This window comes from Mobula birostris, chromosome 9 (assembly GCF_030028105.1).
Source record: "Mobula birostris isolate sMobBir1 chromosome 9, sMobBir1.hap1, whole genome shotgun sequence".
Lineage (NCBI taxonomy): Eukaryota > Metazoa > Chordata > Chondrichthyes > Myliobatiformes > Myliobatidae > Mobula > Mobula birostris.
This window is the reverse complement of record NC_092378.1, coordinates 135,500,013-135,522,823: the sequence shown is the minus strand read 5'-3', so window position 1 is coordinate 135,522,823 and position 22,811 is coordinate 135,500,013. Positions and strand designations below refer to the sequence as shown.

At 44.7% G+C, this 22,811-nt stretch overlaps 1 protein-coding gene across 1 annotated transcript; it reads right to left on the bottom strand.

Annotated features, from left to right (window-relative positions):
- Positions 1-249: 249 nt before the first annotated feature.
- On the bottom strand, positions 250-20,619 carry galr2b (galanin receptor 2b). Its single transcript, XM_072269542.1, has 3 exons — positions 20,573-20,619; positions 8,048-8,445; positions 250-1,530 (listed from the first exon to the last, which is right to left on the bottom strand). Exons 2-3 carry the CDS (start codon positions 8,419-8,421, stop codon positions 780-782), a joined length of 1,125 nt encoding a protein of 374 aa, XP_072125643.1. The 5' UTR covers positions 8,422-8,445; positions 20,573-20,619; the 3' UTR covers positions 250-779.
- Between the last annotated feature and the right edge of the window lie 2,192 nt (positions 20,620-22,811).

The window sequence follows — 22,811 nt, the reverse complement described above, 5'->3', positions numbered from 1 at the left end:
GAAAAAGAACAGCCAAGATGTCCTAACAATGTTTCCATTTCAGCTAGCGTTTTGCTAGGACTGTTTATGAAACTAAATGTTGCTAGGACTCTTTATGAAACTAAACGCAAATATTTCTTCTGTCACTGGTGCCGCAAACCCGAAAATAATTTATTGGTTTTGACGCACTTTGGAGAGCCGTGAAAGGTGGCCTGTGTGTTTGTTAATTTTTGATCTTGCCTTCAATCTGCTCTTTTCTGACTTTCTCCCTGTTTTAACTGTAAACTGCCTATGATGGCGTCTAAACAGAAATTGTTTTTGCAATAATATTTATACCTGTAACATTCAACTGTGAAAATGTTTATGAGATGGGAACATCACTTTCAGGGACAGTACTTTCAAGGGTGGTATAAATCACCCCTGTATAACCATAGGGAATGGAGTGACATGCACAGTTTTGTTAGAATTCCAGGACTTCAGCCCAACAATGATTCTTCTCCAAGTCAGGATAAATAACTTGGAGGAAACCTGTAGAAGGAAGTGCCCCCAGGGCCTACTGCCCCTTTGTTTGAGGTGGCAGAGGTTTGGATGTGCCCCCAGAAGAAATCGCTGGTGAGTTACTGTGACACATCCAGCAAATGAACGAATGCTTGACTTTCATCCCAAATCAATATTTGTCCACAACGATAACTTACACAAGGGCCAAGTTGGAACACTTATACTCTACACAATAAAGTTGAGTACACAGAATTCATGGAGAAGCAAAAACAAATGAGTACAGTCGCGGTGCTTTGCTCCATTCAAGATGTCTGCTGATAGGGCACAGTGATGGTCATGGCTTTACCCTGGGCTCTCGTGGGCTGCCTGTCCTTCAGCTCACAGCCGTGCTGCCTGGCGTTCTCATCATTCAGGTGTGAGACGTCCGTGGACCCAGTGACCATGTTGACGACATGAACCATGTGAACCTTATTCACCCCTTTCTTGCTCAGCAGGCAGCTAAAAACCTTCTTGAACCCTTTCCTGAAGTGCTTGGACACCAGGGCATAGACAATGGGGTTGAGGCAGGAGTTGGTGTATGCCATGCAGTGGGAGAGCAGCCTTAAAGCGTAAGTGGCTTGGTTGAAGGGAAAGTGTCCATAGTGGAAGCACAGGATCAGCACATGGTGAGGGAGCCAACAGAGACAGAAGAGAACCGTCACAATTATAATCATCTTGGTCACTTTTCTCTTAGCTTTTTTAGACTCAGATATGTCTTCTATCGGGTCCACTGCTGTCCACAGATACTTGATGGTCCTTGCATAAGACAGACTTATAATTGCAACAGGGACTATATATCCAAATATGAAAGTGGACGTATCCATGATCTTCCTCCTTGGCTCCTGCCATGCTGGCATGCAGATGTAAAACCATTCATAAGGGATGAGGTCATAGTAGCTGAGGTAAGGGCCAGCAAAGATGATGGAGAGCCCCCAAATGACGACCATAACAGTAAGAGCATTGCAGGGAGTCCTCAGTTCCCGCGACCGGAGGGGATATCTGATGGCCAGGTATCTGTACGGTTGAGAAAAGGAGATCAGGTGAAGGATTATGCAAAATGAATGAGTTCGGATTCTGGTCAGAAGAAGGTACAGCCAGATTCATGTGTAAAATTCCAGGGATAAATCGTGCAACCTGTTAATAGGCGTGGAATACCCAGGCAACGTGCCTAGTTACTGCAAGGCCACGTAGTGGGAGACAGACCGTGAAGTGGATGGCAATGGGACAGTTTAAGACCAGCTTCACCTCCACAACTAAACCACATCTGGTGAAGAGCCAGATAGAAGTCTAGGTACTCTCACTGATGGTGGACAAAAATTGGGAAAAGGATTCTGTCAATGAGCTAGCAAATACTACAGCAAGTCATAAACACAGGAGAGTCTGCAGATGCTGGAAATCCAAAGCAACACACACAAAATGCTGGGGGAAATCAGCAGGTCATGCAGCGTCTATGGAAATGAATAAACAGTCAACGTTTTGGGCCAAGACCCTTCATCAGGACTGAAAAAGAAGGAGGAAGATGCCAGAATGAAAAGATGAGGGAAAGGGAACAAGGTGAGCTGGAACGTGTTAGGTGAAGTCAAGTGGGTGGGAAAGGTAAAGGGCTGGAGAGGAAGAGTTGGAGGTGAGGGAGCCATAGGGTAAAGGGAAGGAGGAGGGGACCAAGGGGTAAGTGTTAGGTAGGAGAGAAGAGGTAAAAGGCCAGAGAGGAAAAAGGGGATTTACCAGAAGGAGAAATCAATATTCATGCCATCAGGCTGGAGGCTACCCAGCTGGAATACAAGGTGTTGCTCCTCCACCCTGAGGATGGCCTTGTCTTGGCACAAGAGGAGGCCATGCACCAACATGTCAGAATAGGAATGGGAATCAGAATTAAAATGTTTTGCCACTGGGAAGTTCCACTTTTGGTGGATGGAGCGAAGATGTTTGACAAAGCCATCCCCCAATTTACGTCGTGTCTCACCAATGCAGAGAAGCCTGTATCAGGAGCACCGGACACATTAGACAACGGCAGCAGATTCGAAGGTAAAGTGTTGCCTCACCTAGAAGGACTGTTTGAGACCCTGAATGGAGGTGAGGGAGGAGGTGAATGGGCACTTGGGCTGCTTGCAGGGGTAGGTGCCTGGAGGGAGATTAGTGGGGAGGGATGAATGGACAAGGAAGCTGTGGAGGGAGTGATTCCAGTGGAATGCATGGGGGGGGGCAGGGTTAGTGATAGGATCTTGTTAAAGTTGGCAGAAGTTGCAGAGAATGTGTTGGATGCAGAGGCTCATGGGGTGGTAGGTAAGGCCAGGAGGAACTCTATCACTGTCATGTCAGTGGGAAGATAGGGTGAGTGTGGGTGTTCAGCAAATGGAGGAAATGTGGTAGTGAGCAGCATCAATAGTGGAGGAAGGACGATATCTCAGATGTCCTGAAGAGGAAAGCCACATCCTGGGACCCAATGTGATGGAGGTGAAGGAACTGAGAGAAGCAAATAGCATTTTTACAGGAGACAGGGTGGGAAGAGGTATAGTGAAGACAACCGTTGCATTTGCTAGGTTTATAAAAGATGTCAGTAAACAGCTAGTCTCCAGAGATAGAGACAGATAGATCGAGAAAGGAGAGGGAGGAGCCAGAAATGGACCAAGTGAATTTAAGGGCAGGGTAGAAGTTGGAGGCAAAGTTGACGAAATTGACAAGCTCAGCATGGGTGCATGAAGCAGCACCAATGCAGATGTCCATGTAGTGGAGGAAGAGTTGGGGAGCATTACCAGGCAAAGGCTTGGAACAAGGGCTGTTCTATGTAGTCAACAAAGAAGCAGGCATGGCTGGGACCTATGCAAGTGCCCATGGCTAACCCTCAATCTGGAGAAAGTGGGAGGAGCTGAAGGAAAAAATATTGAGTGTGAGGGCAGTTCTGCCAGATGGAGGAGGGTGGTGGTGGAGGGGATGTGGTTGGTTCTTTTGTCAAGAAAGAAGCAGAGAGCTTTGAGGCCTTCTTGATAGGTGTTAGAAGTGTGTAGGGGCTGAACATACATTGTGAAAATGAGGCGGCTAGGGCCAGGGAATTGAAAGTTATTGAGGGGATTGAGAGCATGAAAAGTGTCACAGAAGTAGGCACGAAAGGACTGTACCGGGGGGAAAGGACCAGGCGGACATTAGGCCCACCCAAATCTTGGGTAGGAGGTACACGTTACAGCATATTGCCCCAGTAGCTAAATGTATCAGCCTAGACGGGTGATATGAATAAAATTACAAAGGGAAACTAACAAAACCATGCAATAATGGACCATCCTAGAAATTACAGTCACCAATTATAAGAACTTGTAAACTATTTATGTTGCGCTGTCTCATTTACTTTGACTTTGGACTAGGATGCATACGGTGACTCCAGCTATTCTGTCAGTCCTCATTGAGGACACCGGTTTCACATGGGCATGGGATGAGAACGGTGAGCCTCTGGATTAGTCCGAAGAAAGGTCTTTGCTTTGCCTGCCAAGGTCCTATCATTGCATGTTGATGTTGAACTGATGGAAGGAATGTCAAAAAGGCGAAAGCGCCAGAGTATGGGATTTCAAAGCTGAAAATGATGAAATCACTTACCATCTTAGTCTGTTGAAAGAGAAACTGATTTACTCATTGAGTTAAACTCTTTTTTGTCTTTAGTCTTTCCCAGTTCTGACAGCAGCCCTTAATCTGAAACATTAACTGTTTCTGTCTCCCCAGATGCTGCCCGGCCCACTAGGTGTTTACACTTTGTCTATTTTATTTCAGATTTCCAGTATCTAGACTTCATTTTAGATTTTCAGAAGCTTGGGACTTCTCTTCCCCTGGACTACCTGCCGATGTGTGAAATGGCAGAGCGACTGAATTGATTCCTGAAATTCCCCCCATAGGTCTCTGGTTGCCGGGAAAACACTGGATGTAAGCTGTTCACCCTGCCCCAAGGGAAGGACAAATGTATCTGAGGGAGTGGATGGACTTTCATAAACACTGGCTGCAGCTGTGGGCAGGTGTGGCCACAGCACTTCGCTGGGAGACGGCTGTCTTCCAATGATGAGGAAGGCAGGTGACATTACGATGCCTTCAGGGATATCTCTTGAATGAATGTAGAATGGGATGAGTAAATTGGATTAATATGCAAATCAACTACAACGTAATTGAATGGCAGATCAGTTTCAAGGCATTGCATGGCCCAATTCCCATATTCCCATTTCGGCAGAACTACCAACTACTCAGGTTTTAACTCCACATCGACTCTTATCCCCAAGCTAATAAGATGCTCAACAAATTTAATTAAAGCATACAGGTGTTGAATAGGTGATGAGTCTTAAGCCTGAGCTCCCAGAGGCATTATTTTAGCACATCCTTTGAAGGTGTCTAATAGTTTATTGTAACCCGGTTGCAGTGATCATTGTGCTGGGTGAAGGTCGGTGCACCACGCTCTTTGTGAAATTGCAGAATTAGACATACAGTAGTTTGGAGGAAGCTGACAAGCAGTTCGATTGCTTTCGAAATGAGACGTGACATTTCAACCTGAGAAATGATCGCTGGCAATTAAACTGCTGAGCCAAAAAAAAAATGATATGGAATATTATTGAAACTTCCAGCCGGTCGCCTTGTTAGTTGTGAGGGGAATATATGAACGGACAAAACAGCAGACACAAGAGACTCCAGATGCTGGAACCTGAAGCAAACCCAGCTGCTGGGGGAGCTCAGGGGGTCGAGCAGCATCTGATGCAGGAGTTTGACTCAAAGAGTCGACAATTTCTATTCCCCCATGGGTACAGTTGGACCTGTTAAGTTCCTCCAGCAGGTTCTTTGTTTCTGAAAGGGTAAACACCTTCTCTTCTGACAGCCAGGCAAGTGTGCTGCTAACATTTTTATTATCATTGTTCAGATTGGCACCATTTTCAATTATTTACTTACATGAATTATATTTTTGTAAGCACCCGGACTTTAACTATTTTACTTATTAAGGGGAAGAGCAGGGTCCATTAATGGTAATCTATGCATTTAGCGGAAAAGCGGCAGTGAGCTTTTAAATTGTTTTTTTTTAAATCTGTATTCACCATGTAGAAGGATGTTGCAATTAGTGAGTTCAGGGATGGATACAGTAAAATTCCAGAACACAATATCATTGAAAAAGGAGGAGAAGAGGGTATTTTATCAGACTTGAAGATGAGTAAATTCCTGGGGCCTGATGTGAAATATTTCAGGCTCCAATGGAAGGTAAGTAGGGGATAGACAGGGCTCCAGCAGAAATGTTGAGGTGCCAGGCGTTTGGAGGGCGAGAAATGTACATAGTGCCTTCACTCAAGAAGAGCAACGGGATAAAGCAGGTAGTTACAGACCTACATTCGAGGCAACTTGACAGAGGTGTACAAAATGATAAGAGGCATAACTTGAGTGGACAGCCAGAGACACTTTTTCCAGGCTTATACCAAGGGCCATAAATTTAAGGTGATTAGAGGCAAGTTTAGAGGGGATGTCAGAGATGTTTTTTTACACAGAGAGCAGTGTGAGTCCTGCCAGGGCTGGTATTAGAGGCACATACATTAGGGACATTTAAGAGACTCTTAGATAGACACACAGATGACAGAAAAATGGAAGGCTAGGTAAAAGGGACAGGCTAGATTGATCTTAGAGTAAGGTTAAAAGGTCGGCACAACATTGTGTTGAAGGACCTGTACTCTGCTGTAGTGTTCTATCATCTATATTCTATCAGAGGTGGGATATTATAAGAAAAAAAAATCAGAGAGACAAGATTAACCTTCTGCAATTGGGAGGAAGGGCAGAGATTAACTGAGGATATTTATCGTTGATTTAAAAGGAGATCCTGTGTAACTAGTTCAACTGAATTTTTTCAGAAAGTTACCAGATGTGTTGATGTGCACAGTGCAGCTAATGTGATCTACATGGACTTCAGTAAGTCCTCTGAAAGGGACCCACATGGAAAACTGGTCCAAAAGTTAAAGAACTCTGGGATGCAGAGCAATTTGGCAAATTGGATCCTACACTTGCTTGGTGATGGAAGGCAGTCAGTGATGGCGGGAAGGTTGTTTTTGTAATTGGAAATCTGTGACCAGCAGTATATTACATGGATTGGCGCCGGAACCTTTGCTGTTTGTGAAATATTTTAATAACCTGGATGTGAAGGTATGTGGTATGATTAGTAAGTTTGTAAATGACATGAACATTGGTGGTGTAGTTGATAACGAGAAGGGTCGTTTTCAGTTACAGAATGATATTGAGGAGTTAGGAAGATAGGCAGTGTAAATGACAGATGAAATTTAATTCAGAAAAGTATGTGAACCCTAGGATATACTGAGGAATGAAGGGTCCGTGGATCCCTGACAGCAGAAGGACGGGGAAATGAAAATGACATTCGAGATGCATGTTTTCATTAGCCAAAGCATGGGATAAAATAACAAGGAGGTTACAGTACACACTATTAGACACTAGCTAAGCCATGGCAGAAGTATATTATAGCTTTTGGGAAGATTTGGTATGTCACCGAAGACTCTGACACATTTCTACAGATGTACTGTGGAAAGCATTCTGACTGGTTGAGTCACCATCTGGCATGGAGATGCCAATGCAGTGAACTGGGGAAAGCTGCAGAGGGTTCTCAACTCAGCCAGCGCCTTCACGAGCACTAGCCTGCCCCCCAGTCCAGGACATGTTCAAAAGGGAATTCCTTGGGAAGGCTGCACTTATCATTAAGGACCCTCACCATCTGGAGCATGTCCTCTTCTCATTAGTACCATCTGGGAGGAGGTACAGGAGCCTGAAGACACACACTCAAAGCTTTAGGAACAGCTTCTTCCTCTCTGCTATCAGATTTCTGAACAGTCCATAAACCCATGAATACTATCTACTTTGCTCTTTTTTGCACTACCTTTATTGTGTCTGCTGCGGAACAACAAATTTCATGACGTGTTAGTGATAATAAACCTGATTCAGATTCTGATTCTGAAATGTGGTAGAATATAAGATAGAAGTTGAAATCTAAAGATACTTAATGGAGTTTTTCAGTTCACTATATTTTAAAATATTTAACGTATTGAATCACAATCCACATATAGAAATAATTTTAGGACCAGACAGTTTGGAAAACAGTGATTATATCTTAATTGACCATACATATCGGTGTCTTTTGTCACTTCAACTAACTTAATCTTCATTGTGATTTAGAAGGCTGCAGAACAACTGAGCAAGTGGGGAAGTGGAGACAACTTTGGATTTGTCCCATGAGACTGCATAAAGTTGCTGTCATTTTCAAAGAACAATATTGATATTTGTATCATTATTTAGACTAAAAATAACAAGAAATTGTTGCATCATTAGTGTTATCAATCTCTCTTCATTTTGCCACATGAGCAGGCATGAGATGCAGAGATACATCAACAATGGAAATGTTTAGGAACTAATTAATTGCAGGTCACTTTAGTGCTCCCAAGTATATCAAGGCTACTGTGCACCATGCCTGAAATAATTGGGTTTTGAGACAAAATCACTGGATTCAGTAGTCCTTCACGTACTGTACCTGTCAACTGAAACGGCGGCGAGCGTGAAGCTGCTTGCATACATTGCCAGGTAGATGAAGAAATGGACGGCCTTGCACATGAACGACCCAAAGACCCAGCCCTCCAGCGTGTAGATTGTGGCTTGAAATGGGACACAAAATATGATGAAGAAGAAATCGGCCACACTCAGGTTTAGAATGAACAGGTTGGTTGTGTTGTGGCCCATCTGGCCATTCCTGCACAGCACTGCTAGTACCAAGCTGTTCCCAATCGTCCCGAGCAAGAAGATCAAGGAGAAGACGACGGGCACTATGATGCTGGCTGGGTTCAACGGGTAGTTTTCAGAGGCATTCCAGTGCCCAGACATTATGCTGTCCTCGTCATCATCAATCATTCAGGCAGGTGTGTGGAATAAGAACTGAAGAAAAAATAAAAGAGTTCCCATGAGGAAACATTGAATGATTTTGTTATTTGCTCCCACTGTCTAAAATCAGTTAGCATCCTTCTATAACACAAAGTTGAACGGTGAGTACCCACACATATTCCCACTTTCATTTTCACAATATATCCCAATTTGGTGCACTGAGGTGCAGGACACTACACTGGAGTCAGCCTTAAACCCATGATATGTTGATGGAATTAAGAATACATTCAGTGGAGACATGAAGCATTGATTGTAAAGGGAAAACACACCAGATGGAGAAAGCTGGAGGGGAAATTAAAGTGAATGTATCTAGGTACAAAATTAAAAGATAAAAAGGGATGGAGTAAGAGAAAGACAGATGTAAAAATTATTAAAACAAATATAAAATAAGAATTTGTTAAATGCATGTCCAAATAAAATCTCAAAGCCCGATGAAACAAAGCAATGATAAGTAATTTTCAGTGCCACAGTGCTTGGTTAGCAATCATTAACACTATGCTATTGAAAAGGTGCTTGTCCCTGCCATGATAAGATGTCATGTCTGCAGTGAGCTTAATGGAAAAACCTGCAGGTATCTGCAATAATGGACAAGCTAAAGGTCTGATGCTGTTCTTGTAGGTTTAACAGCTCAGAAACCAGCCTCTGTTATTGCAATGTGTGCCCCTCTCCCAAAGCAAGTCTGCCATTTGCCCTTAAAAACACAACCCTCTTCCATACAAACACACTCTTAAATCCTGGTTTTACTCTAAAATCTATTTCGGCTCTTGTGCTCAATTTTATAATTTGAATGAAATTCTTCCTTAGTTTAATCATGTTTTAAATGAAAAGTAATTTTATGTTTACATAATCTTGCCCACTCGGTTAGCTCTTTAATCTGTTGGTTCTTCACAGTGTCCAGGGATAGGCAATAAACATTCTGGGACCTGTGATGCTTATTTTGGATATAGTGCCAACTGTCCAGTCAGACTGTGCACCTTTTCCAGTGGGATTTAATCCTGGGACACCCAGCCGTTGCTTATCTTGAAAACCCTCAGCCTAGCCAGCACTATTTTCAGTTCATTCTACACATGCACATGCCACAGTATGAACCATTGCAGTCCTACAGGACATGAGAATGAAATGGTCATGGAAAGGTGGGACTACCTATTCTCAACATAGTGTTATAGAATTACATGGTGTCTGCTCTTCTGTCAAGTTTTAAAATGAATCGCACACTCATCAACTTTTTTCCTTCAATTATTTATCCAGTTCTCCTTCTGGTTCCTCCACCCATCTGGACCAAGAATCCCTAACTAACTGGCTGTCACAAAGAATAAAGATCTTCCAGTGGTTGAAGTCACATCTGGCAGGAAGTGAGATGACAATGTCCAAACACTTCAGTTTCAGAAATTGGTGCAGATGAACCACACCACAGAATTCTTAACCCATCTACCTTCAGATGCATCCTCAGCAGCCTTTCCTCTCTCAAGGTCATTGCTAAAGCCATCTTGAGGGCATCCATTTCTATTAACAATTGCTGTAATAATGAAGCAATCCATACACTGAAATATAACCGGGTTGGAATAAGTAATTGATAATATCTGTGCCAGGTTTTGCACATCTTTAACAAGAACTCCCTTTATCTCCCCACCAAAACATACTGTATCACTAAACTAAATGACAAAATAACTTTAAAATGATTTCTGGAGCTCCCAGAAGGCACTGCACTCCCCAACATGCCTTTCAAGAGACATTGCCAGAGACGCTAACAGCTGTATGCATAATTATATGAGGATGCTGACATTAAAATATGTTTTAAGTTATTAACTGAATCCTCTGGACAGAATCACAGAATTATTGAGTGTGTTATCTACTGTATCCTGTGCTCTTGGTGTGGCCTCATGTATATCGGTGAGACCCATCACAGATTGGGAGACCGCCTCGCCGAGCACCCAGAAAAACACCAGGAAAAGTGGGATCTCCCAATAGCCACCCAATTCAATTCTAGTTCCCATTCCCATTCTGACATGTCAGTCCATGGCTTCCTCTACTGCCCCAATGAGGCCACCCTCAGGGTGGAGGAGCAACACCTTATATTCTGTCTGGGTAACCTGATGGCATGAACATCAAATTCTCAAACTTCCAGTAACTGGCCCCCCTCCCCATCCTTCACCATTCCCTATTCCCATTTCCCTCTCTCACCTAATCACCTTACCTGCCCATCACCTCCCTCTGGTGCTCCTCCCCCTTTCCTTTCTTCCATGGCCTTCTGTCCTCTCCTCTCAGATTCACCCTTCTCCAGCCCTGTATCTCTTTCACCAATCTACTTCCCAGCTCTTTACCTCACTCCCCTCTCCCAGTTTCACCTATCACCTACCACCTTGTACTTCATCCTCCCTTCCCTCCACTTCTCATCTCTTTTTTCCAGTCCTGATGAAGGACCGCTGCCCAAAATGTTGACTGTTTACTCTTTTCCGTAGATGCTGCTTGGCCCTCTGAGCTCTTCCAGCATTTTGTGTGTATTACCTTGATTTCCAGCATCTGCAGATTTTGCCCTTGTTTCTCAGAATTATTGTAGGGGATATGGTCACTGGGTCTCTACGGGCTTAACCATTCTGAGCAGACCATTCCCTTGAGTCACATCGGTCCTTCTGGAGATAATACTCCATTAGGATCGAGACAACTTAGACAACTAGAAATGGTTAATAATTATGCCCCTGTGTTCACCATCCACATTCCAAATCCAAAAGTGTAACTTCTTTTTTGGTATTAAATAGTTAAGTTGTGGAATGCACCGATGAGACAGCGTCAACTGCAGCATTCAAATGGGCTTTTTCAAAAAAATCAAACTAGCTAAGTATCTGAATGGAAGTGTTTTGGAGAGATGGCAAGGGAGAGGAACTATGTGGGTTACTCTTCTATTCAGCCAATACACTCTCAGCTTCATGCTGTAACCATCCAGTGAGTCTGTATTGATAGTTCAGTCTATAATAGTGAATGGTATACATGCCTTAATGAAGTCGCCTTGCAGTTCTGAACATTTTTCTCAACAGTCTTGGCATATCACCTTTGCATAACATGTCAATATAAAGCAATGCCCTTTTGATTCAGAGTTGTGGAGCATTACGGGATGGAAACGGGCCCCTGGGCTCAACTCATCCATGCCGAACACGAGCTCGTTCCACTTTCCTGTATTTGACCCATGATCACTCTAAACCTTCCTATCCATGTACCTACTTACGTTGGATGCAAAACTGGGCTGGGCTGAGAAGTGGCAGATGGAGTTCAACCCAGCGAAGTGTGAAGTGGTTCATTTTGGTAGGTCAAATATGATGGCAGAATATAGTATTAATGGTAAGACTCTTGGCAGTGTGGAGGATCAGAGGGATCTTGGGGTCCGAGTCCATAGGACGCTCAAAGCAGCTGCGCAGGTTGACTCTATGGTTAAGAAGGTGTACGGTGTATTGGCCTTCATCAACTGTGGAACTGAGCTTAAGAGCCGAGAGGTAATGTTGCAGCTATATAGGACCCTGGTCAGACCACACTTGGAGTACTGTGCTCAGTTCTGGTCGCCTCACTACAGGAAGGATGTGGAAGCCATAGAAAGGATGCAGAGGAGATTTACAAGGATATTGCCTGGATTAGGGAGCATGCCTTATGAGAATAGGTTGAGTGAACTCGGCCTTTTCTCCTTGGAGCGACGGAGGATGAGAGGTGACCTGATAGAGGTGTATAAGATGATGAGAGGCATTGATCGTGTGGATAGTCAGAGGCTTTCTCCCAGGGCCGAAATGGTTGCCACAAGAGGACACAGGTTTAAGGTGCTTGGGAGTAGGTACAGAGGAGATGTTAGGGGTAAGTTGTACTCAGAGATTGGTGAGTGCGTGCAATGGCCTGCCGGCGACAGTGGTGGAGGCGGATACGATAGGGTTTTTTAAGAGACTTTTGGATAGGTACATAGAGCTTAGAAAAATAAGGTAGGGACATGTTCGGCACAACTTTGTGGGCCAAAGGGCCTGTATTGTGCTGGAGGTTTTCTATGTTCTCTATCTGAATGAATTTTAAATGTTCGAATTATACCCACCTCTGCTACTTCCTTTGGCAGCTCGTACCGCATACCAACCACTTTTATTTAAAAACTTACCTCTTGGATCCCTTATAAATCTTTCCCTCTCAAGTCTATGCCCCCTGGCTTTAGACTCCCTTACCCTGGGAAAATCACCTTATCTATGCCCCTTGTGATTTTATATGCTGTACATTTGTGATGTCACCTACACTCAGGGGAAATCATGCCAGCCAATCCAGTCTCTTCTTTTAACTCAAGCTCTCTGTCCCAGCAACATCCTCGTGAACTTTTTCTGTACCATTTTCATTTTAATAGTGCCCTGCCTACAACAAAGCCACCAGAACCGTACACAATGAGTACACCTACTGACCAGGGCACCTACATTCTCATCCAAACATTGGGGTCATTAAAGAGCCTTTAAAAGCATCTTATCATTAACAAGTCTCTGAAAGCTGCAGAAATACTTTGAACATTATTGCGCATTTCCTTAGTGATACGTTTTAGTGGATATTGAAGGTCAGGCAGCAGATGCAGTCTGACCAACATTTTGTTCAACCGTAATATGACATCCCAAATCCTACCACTAAACATATCTCTAACTCCCCCCACCACCAGCTCGGCTTTCGGCAGGGACCGCTCCCTCCACGATTCCCTCGTCCATTTGTCCATGCCCACTGCTTTCTCTCCGGGCACCTATCCCTGCAAGCAGCCTAAGTCCTTCACCTGTGCAGTCACTTCCTCCTTCACCTCCATCCAAACAGAATTTCCAGGTGAGGCAACACTTCACCTGTGAATTTGCTGGAGTCATCTATTGTATCTCGTGCTCCCAATCTGGCCTCCTCTACAATGGAGAGATCCGCCATTAAATTGGAGGACCGCTTCGTCGAGTACCTCTGCACCATCTGCCCCAAGCGGGATTTCCTGGTGGCCAAACGTTTTAATTCCGATTGTCATGCTCTGGTCCGTGAAGTCTGCATTCCAGTTCACAGTCCGGTCCGTGGACTCTGGACTCCGGGTCTTCTGGCTGTCCCTTGTTCTTTTGGGCTTAATCATAGGCACCAGATGCTCAGCTTGGGGCTGGAAATATAAGTGGCCCTGGGTTCGAGTGTGGGTGCTGGTTCATCTTGTCAGTATCCTGTCCTCGCCTCTGTGGGGTAAGCCAGGCCGTCTTTGCCGTTACCCTGAGGCTGGACTGTTCCCTTCCCTTCACCTTCTGCCTGAAGCCTTGCCCCGCAACCTGTGTCTGGAGCCTTGCCCTGCAACCTGGTCAAGTTCAGCCACCTGAGCGAGACCGGAGCCTTGCTGTGTCAGGATAAGAAACTGTCTATCGTTGTTTGGAACTGTCTCTCTGTGTCCACACCTTTGCTAGGTAGGTCCGGCTGTTTGCCGCTACCTAGTGTTGCGAACTGTCTCTGTGTCCATGCCTTCGCTAGGTAGGTCCAGCCATTTGCTGTTACCTTGTGTTGGGAACCGTCTCATCGTGTTCAGCATTCTATGTATGAGTCCCAGCCCTACATCCTGTTCCCAAGTACGGGTCCCGGCTCTGTGTTCCATGTTCCTGTCTCTCAAGTCCAAGGCTCTGTGTTCCCGTGCACTAGACCAAGGCTCTGTGTTTCCGTCCTCCCCAAGATCAAGTCAAGGCTTCCGGCTTTGTGTTCGAGGTTTCTGTCTCCCAAGACCATGTCATGTCTTCGCCTAGTTCCGGAGTCCAAGCCTGAGTCAAGACCCAGGTTCTGGCTCCCTGTCCAGTCTCTGGCTCGAAGTCCGAACCCAAGCCTTGTCATGTCCTCACCTCAAAGAACCCAAGCCTCGTCATGTCCTCGCCATGAAGAACCCAAGCCATGAAGATCCCAAGCCATGTCCAGTCCTGTAGTCACGTCATGCCCTCCCCTAGTTCCGGGGTCCAAGCCCGAGTCGGGACCCAGGTTCTGGGTCCTTGTCCAGTCTCTGGCTCGGAGTCCAAGCCCAGGCTCCTTGTTCCTAGTTCCTAGTCCTGGTCCCACTTGCCTAGCCAATGTCCTAGCCCAAGTCTGTGTTCTTGTCCCAGCTCTCTAGTCAAGTCCTGTTCCTAGTACCTCAGTGCCTGTGTCTTGCATTTGAGTCCGCCCATCAATGCCCACCTTATAACACCGATTCCCATTCCCATTCTGAGATCTTGATCCATGGCCTCCTCTTGTGCCATGATGAGGCCACCCTCAGCGTGGAGGAGCATTCCAACTGGGCACGCCCTAACCAGATGGCATGAATATTGATTTCTCCTTCCGGTACACAAATGCCCCCATCTCCGCTTCCTCTATTCCCCATTCTGACCTTATGCTTCCGGCCTGCCTATTACTTCTGCAGAATCCCCTCCTCTTTCCTTTTCTCTTCTGGTCCAATCTCCTCTCCTATCTGATTATTTCTTCTCCAGCCCTTATCCTTTCCCACCCATCTGCTTCACCTATTACCGTCCAGCTAGCCTCCTACCTCTCCCCCCATTTTTTAATTCTGGCATCTTCCCCCTTCCCTCTCAGTCCTGTAGAAGGTCTCAGCCGAAAAGTCAACTTTATTATTTTCCATAGGTTCTGCCTGACCTGCTGAGTTCCTCCAGCATTTTGTGTGTGTTGCTTTGGATTTCTATCATCTGCAGACTTTATTGTATTTGTTCTTGTACTTTATGTCCTGACTAATAAAGACCAGGTTGCTAAATACTTTCTTCACCATCCTGTTTACCTGTTGAGAATCTTTTCTGTACCATCTTCAGCTTAATAATGCCCTTCCTATAAAGAGGCGAGCAGAACCGCACACAATACATCAGCTTACCAACCATCGAACCTACATTCCCATCCAAGTTGTTAATACAGCTGACAAACACTACTGCTTTCAGGAAACGAAGCTATGGCGAGACAAGAATATACCGCGTGTATCTAGTCTTTCTATTCTACAACACTCTCCGGGGCCCTGCTATTTATTGTGCAAGCCCAGCCCTGGTTTACCTACCCAAAATGCGATACTTTACACTTGTCTGAATTAAATATCATGTCATTGCTTGACCGTCTTTCCCAGGGGAACTAGATCCTGTTGTGATCTTTATCAACCTTCTTCATCACCAATTTTAATGTCAAATACAAACTTATGGGCCATACCAATTATATTCTCATCCAAATCATTTATGGATATGACAAAGGGGCCTTTAAAAAGTACATGAAAGCAGCTTATTATTAATCATTCTCAAGCTACAGAGCTCCTTTGAATGCCATTGCCCTTCTGGTCAGTGAAATGCCTTGTTGGGCAGCAGAGGTCAGGAACCCATGGCAAGGCTTGTGTCAAAAAATTAGTCATAGCTGTTAGATTGTCAGTCGTTCTGTTCAAATCAAAATATGCTCATGTGATATATTACTCTCCAGGACTGCTGCTCACTGAATATAAATACATTGACAAGAACAGTGATCTGTGGGCAGAGGAATGTTGTGTAAACATATATCTTTTCATTAATATCACCAAAACTAGCTTCATTAAGAGGCATTTTTCTCCTCCTAACTTGTCTGTTCAGAATAAAGATTAGTTTTTCTGTCTGGAAAGAGCCTAGGTGTTCCAGCTGCAACTCTAGATAACACACTTCTATTCATACGCACACACACAGACACACAAAAACACACACACACAGAGTCAACTCCTACAGGCATATATGTACATTAACACAAACTCATGTCACACACACACAGAGTCAACTCACACACAAGATCATGTCACAAATACAGGTAGATATTCATTTGCGCAGACACACAGATGCCCCGTTCACAAATATTGACTTGGCACAAATTTGCATGCAGGTACACAAAATTAAATAGTGTTTTTCAAATGCGGTGACTTTTTTTTTAAACACAGTTCTCATCAATGGTTCCTTGACAGCGTCGCTGAGGTTATGCCAGCGTCTCCTGCAGTCTTTTATGAATAAAATCGAAGTTAAAAAAGGGACCTGGTACTTTAAACGTAACTGCACTATTTTAGAAGTAGTGCAGAGGTTGCAAATCATTTCGACCCCAGTGAGCCGGAAGTAGCCAACACCCACAGAGTATGTACGGTGGAGAGTATTCCGACTGCATCGAGCCTGGTGTAAGGCCTCCAGTACAGAGACTGCAGAGGGTTGTTGTGTCAATCATTTCCATCATGGACACATCCCACCTCGCCTTCAAGGACCTCTTCAAAAGGCGGTGCCTCGAGATTGCAGCATGCATCAGTAAAGGCCCTCGCCATCTTCGCGTTCCTACTTTTGGAAGGAGGTACTGGAGTCTGAAGACCCCCGCCCAACGTCTTATAAACAGTTTCTTCCCCTCCGCCATCATATTTCTGAACAGCCCATGAACACTAGTTTGTTATTGGTCTTGAACACTATTTGTTTATTTATTTTGTAACTTTATATTAGTTTTTATGTCTTGCACTTACAGCTGCCGCAATACAGCAAATTTCACAACACAAATTGCTGGAGCTTCCCCTTCCCACACCACCTTATTCTGGCTTCTTCCGCCTTCCTGTCCTGCCCTGATGAGGGGTCTCGGGCCCGGCCCGAAACGTCGACTGTGTATTTATTTCCATGGCTGCTCCCTGAGCTGCTGAGCTTCTGCAGTACTTTGTGTGATTTACTCTGGGCTTTCCAGCGGGATCTTTAGTGTTTAAAATTTCACAAAACATATGTCAGTGGTGATAATAAGCCTGATTCTGACTTGCGATGGTTCATTAGTCATCTCAAGATGTAGACTAGACATTTTCGGAATCAAATCCAGCCAAATAAGCGCGTGCTTCCACACTTTCTAATGAATCAGAATGGTTATGAAATCTGTGTTTAATATATGCAAGCACATAGTATTTTACTTCCCTGCACCTGTCAACTAAGGGAATGAAAACCCAAGACAAGCTTCTGAGATAAGTGATATACAAGACGGCAGAAAAGATTACAAATAGATTATAGGCTCCCCATTTGCATGGAACGGCGCCACTGCAGAGCAACCGAGTTTCTAATACCATCGGCTAACGATTAAAAAAACGCGTAACTCAGCGAAAAACTACTGAGAAGTAATAGTAGAATTCGCAGGTGGTAAAATGTAAGGAGTATTAAGCACAGGAAAGTAACCCCTAACATAAGGGAAAATCTGTCCTTCCGATTTTATTTCGAATCCAGAAATTGTTCTAACAGCGAGTAGCATGACTGAGCGGGGACCGGGAAACGATGGGGTATTACAACTGAACAGCCGCCCCTATTCGAATTATCGGCAGCAGCATTGCACCAACGAGGCTATAATAAAGTACATCTGCCCAAAAGAGCAATTACACAATGGAAAGCTAAAGTATAATGGGAAACGGCCGTGATTTAACAGTGGTTAAACAGGAATCCAGTTGCATGCCGACCACAGCACAAGGGACTCGATGTTCAGGGGTGTAAATAGTCACAACGCGCACACCACACACATTCACAAATCCACCCTGTCCGGCCTTGATCTCTGAGGTGACTTTAAATCGCAGTACTTTGTACCTCTTGATTCAAGCCACTGTTTGCTGAATTTCGGCCCGTTTATAAAAACTGCATGCAGCTGTAAATACGAGAATTTCTGCAGATGCTGGAAATTCAAGCAACACACACAAAATGCTAGTGAGCGCAGCAGGCCAGGCAGCATCTATAGGAAGAGATACAGTCGACGTTTCGGGCCGAGACCCTTCGTCAGGACTAACGGAAAAAAGAGATAGTAAGATTTGAAAGTGGGGGGGGGGAGGAATGACCCGAAATGATAGGAGAAGACAGGTGAGGGAGCAATGAAGTCAAGAGCTGGGAAGTTGATTGGCAAAAGGGATACAAGACTGGAGAAGGGGGAGTATCATGGGACAGAACAAGTGCTACACCTGCCCTTACACTTCCTCCCTTGCCACCATTCAGGGCCCCAGACAGTCCTTCCAGGTGAGGCGACACTTCACCTGTGAGTCGGCTGGTGTGATATACTGCGTCCAGTGCTCCCGATGTGGCCTTCTATATATTGGCGAGACCCGACGCGGACTGGGAGACCGTTTCGCTGAACACCCACCTCTGTCCGCCAGAGAAAGCAGGATCTCCCAGTGACCACACATTTTAATTTCCACGTCCCATTCCCATTCTGACATGTCTATCCACGGCCTCCTCTACTGTAAAGATGAAGCAACATTCAGGTTGGAGGAACAACACCTTATATTCCATCTGGGTAGCCTCCAACCTGATGGCATGAACATTGACTTCTCTAACTTCCGTTAATGCCCCTCCTCCCGTTCGTAACCCATCCCTTATTTATTTATTTATTTATTTATTTATTTATTTATTTTCTCTTTTCCTCTCACAATAACTCCTTGCCTGTTCTCCATCCTCCTCTGGCGCTTCCCTCCCCCTTTCTTTCTTCCAAGGCCTCCCGCCCTATGATCGTCTCCCTTCTCCAGCCTTGTATCCCTTTTGCCAATCAACTTTCCAGCTCTTGGCTTCATCCCTCTCCCTCCTGTCTTCTCCTATCATTTAAGATCTCCCCCTCCCCCTCCCACTTTCAAATCTCTTACTATCTCTTTTTTCCGTTAGCCCTGACGTAAGGGTCTCGGCCCGAAACGTCGACTGTACCTCTTCCTATAGATGCTGCCTGGCCTGCTGCGTTCACCAGCATTTTATGTGTGTTGCAGCTGTAAATGTTGCTACTTGTGGAATGATGTCAGAATTTGCAAAGAGGGAACTTGCATTCATTAAGCAGTGAATAGCTTAAGATGATTACGATTACTTTCGCACTGAAGTCGCTGTGGCAGTGTGAGGGAGGTTAACTACAGCAGCAGAATAAATGTTTACAGAATAAGTGTTGCATATGTGCAATTATTCATGTCTGTGTTTAAGTGTAACAAGCATACTGTAAAGGAATACACACACACACACACACACACACACACACACACACACACACACACACACACACACACACACTTGTTATCCTGCGGATTATGTAAACAACGTACCTAAGTAACTTTATTTTAAACAGAGGCTTCGATATATTTTACACATCCATTCATTTCCCTTCAACACGCCCTCTCTGAAAACAACATTCATTCATTCATTCATTCTCCGTCTTGTACGTTTACTTTGAGTTCTTTGTATTGCCATGCCAGTGATTAATTGAAACATTTGGCTCACTCAGTCACACCCAACGAACCCGTCTGCAAGAAATACAAGTCGACGATCATTAAACTTTCAACCACTTATAGCACATCCAAAACGTTTAACAACAGATACATACATGACAACCGATAGATAACGCGGTGATCGCTCTTAGTCAGAACAGGATAATAACAATTTTCACCATGGTTTAGTTGATATGAATTGCCGATCCGGATCTTTCATTATACCTGGATGCAAAGTTGAAAATGCTGCCCTGTTCGTGGCGATCCTTTCTTTCAAGACTATCCAAAGCGATGACTAAAAATACGTCTATGTGTGCTTCCGATCGCTCGCTGCCTGTCGCTCACATTTTCACACGATGTGAATTAAAGGCGTATGCACGCTTAACACAAACACTTCTACACATTATCACAACCATGCACACTTACAGGTATAAACGCACATAAATGCCTCCTAGATACACGTCCACGCACACGGATAGACTCGCGCTCTCGTCCACACCCCAATTTATCACATCACAGCGGACAAAAACTTGGCAGTCACAATTTCCACCTACTCTCAGACACGTTCTTAAACACACTGGCGGGTTCAGCCCTTGTTACACATAGTTACAGACTCACTCATCTCCATTTCAAATCTCTGCATCCCTTTCGATCTCAAGTCCCACTCCAGTAGTAAACCGCGCTCTTGTAAAGATAACTTCTGACAGAAAGATTAAATCTGATTTGATTTCTGGTTTTATCTTCAATCCATTCCCATTTTACTTCTCCACCCATCTCTTAATCTCCTCATATCTCTACTGAATGTCTTTCTCCCCTCCTTACCCGAGTCACACACTTAAACACACACACACACACACACAAATATATTTTTGTGAAACTGTTAATCTGATTTCTAATTTAACCCATCCGCGTTTGTTACTTTACCCAATTCTCTGCTAACTCCGAGATCTGCAACATTCGCCGAGGTCGCTGGAACTGTTGGAAAGAGCAGGTCGGTCTGGGAAGAAGACTCGCTCACAGGCGCCTCTGTGTCGACTGTCTCGCCCGATCTACCACCGTGGTCCTGATTCTCACTGTGAAGGCTCCAAATCACTCGCCCGCACGTTCATCATCAAACCTTGTCCGACCACCACCAGAGTCGGTAGACACCTCAGCCAGCCACGGGAACCGACCCGGTTTCTCCGGCGAGGATAAATTGAATGCAGATTTCCACCATCGGTAATCTATGAACTTTTCGCTTTGAACCGCCGCGTTCCACTCGTAGAAGTGCCTCGCCTGGCCGTCACGCTTATTCGGCTTCCACGTAAAAATTACATCAATGGAGTATTTCAATATGGTCCTGAAACCCTTCGTCGGGTGGCAAGGATTTAAGGGTAGACTGACTCCTGCTCGTCACGCAACCCTGCTTGCTCCCTTTTCCCCCCACTCACCCCGAGTCTCCCATTCACGCTCTCTGTTTTCCTGTCTGCTCACACCCACTCCACGGAAACAAACTCAGTACTTGTAACAAGCCCACTCTATCCACGCGCTCCGTGTGAATACACCCTCCCGCTCAAACTCAAGAGTGTTAGCAACGTGTCAGCGTCCACACTCGCGGTCACGTTCAGAATCAGAACCGGTTTTATTGTCACCGACTGAGATGACGGGAAATTCCATGTTTCACGGCAGCAGTGAAATGCAAAGACTAAAGCTAGTATAAATTACGACCCCCCCCCAAAAAAAAGCACAAGAAAAGGGGACTAACGAGGTCGCGTTTATGGGATCATGGACCGTTCAGAAATCTCATTCCCATGGCATGCGATGAGAGCATGTCCCTGATGCTGGGGGTCCTTACTAATGGATTCCAAGGCACAGCCTCTTAAAGATGTCCTCAATGGTGGGGACAGTTGTCCCGGGAGTCTCCAACCCTTTGCATCCTTAAGACCTTGTGCATTGGACACACACACACACCACAAATGGCCTAACTTCCTGTTCACACTTAGTACTTACTCTTTCTGCCTATTATGCAGAATACCACAGGGCTGGAAGAACAATGAAATATTGATCACTGGACAACTTTCATGTACCCCCAACTTAGGTCCCACAAATCTTTCTGCAATCTTAAGGTGGAGACACTATTGCTGCCCACAGAAGTTGCTAGACTCTGTGAACCCAAACAAGAAGTCAAGTGAAAACCCCAAAAAGCAATTACCCAGCTTCATGTGAAGGGGTGGCAAAGAGTCGTGCCTAATCAGGTTGAAAGAATACAGGAGGAGTGACAGTTCCTTTCTGAAAAGGAAAGTGGAAATCTAGCCCTTCTGCAGACGCAAAGGGCCAAATATTCTTCAGCTAGCTAACACAAAGTTCAAAGTAACTTTATTATCAACGTACTTATATGTCACCATAGACAACCCTGAGATTAATTTTCTGTGGGCATTTACAATAAATACAAGAAACACAATAGAATCAATAGAAGACTGCCCCCAACAAACAATAAATGTGAAAAAGACAACGCTGTGCAAATACCAAAAGAAATAATAGTAATTATTATTATTATAACTATCAAAAATAATAAATAAATAATGACAGCATGAGATGAAGAGTCCTCGAAAGTAAGTCAATAATTTGGGGGAAAATTTAGTGATAGGGTGAGTGAAGTTGAGTCAAGTTATCTCCTCTGTTTCAAGAGCCTGATGGTTGAGTGGTAATAACTGTTCCTGAATCTGGTGGTGTGGGTCTTGAGGCTCCTGTACCTTCTTCCTGATAGCAGCAGCAAGAAGAGAGCATGACCTGGATGGTGGGGAATCCCTGATGATGGATGTTACTTTCCTGCGACAGCACTCTGTGTAGATGTGCTCAGTGATGGGGAGGGCCTTACCCATGATGGACTAGGCTATATCCATTACTATTTGTAGGCTTTGCCATTGAAGATGCAGATCCATTCAATTCTGCAGATGTTGGAAATCCTGTGTAACACATACACGATGCTGGAGGAACTCAGCTGGTCAGAACTCAGCAGGTCAGGCAGCATCTATGGAAAGGAATAAACAGTTGACATTTTGGGCCAAGTCCCTTCATGAGGACATTGTCCACTATAGGCTTACACAGGACATGCTGAGGGTACACATTAAACTGTTCCATGATACAACCAATTGGCCAGTCAACATTCAGTTACAACATTTTG

Bases quoted from the DNA above. Each gene is read 5' to 3' on its own strand.
- galr2b (XM_072269542.1), bottom strand. From the start codon at position 8,421: ATGATTGATGATGACGAGGACAGCATAATGTCTGGGCACTGGAATGCC. The intron at 1,531-8,047 runs GTACAGTACGTG...TCAACCGTACAG, and splicing joins GCCGCCGTTTCAGTTGACAG to ATACCTGGCCATCAGATATC.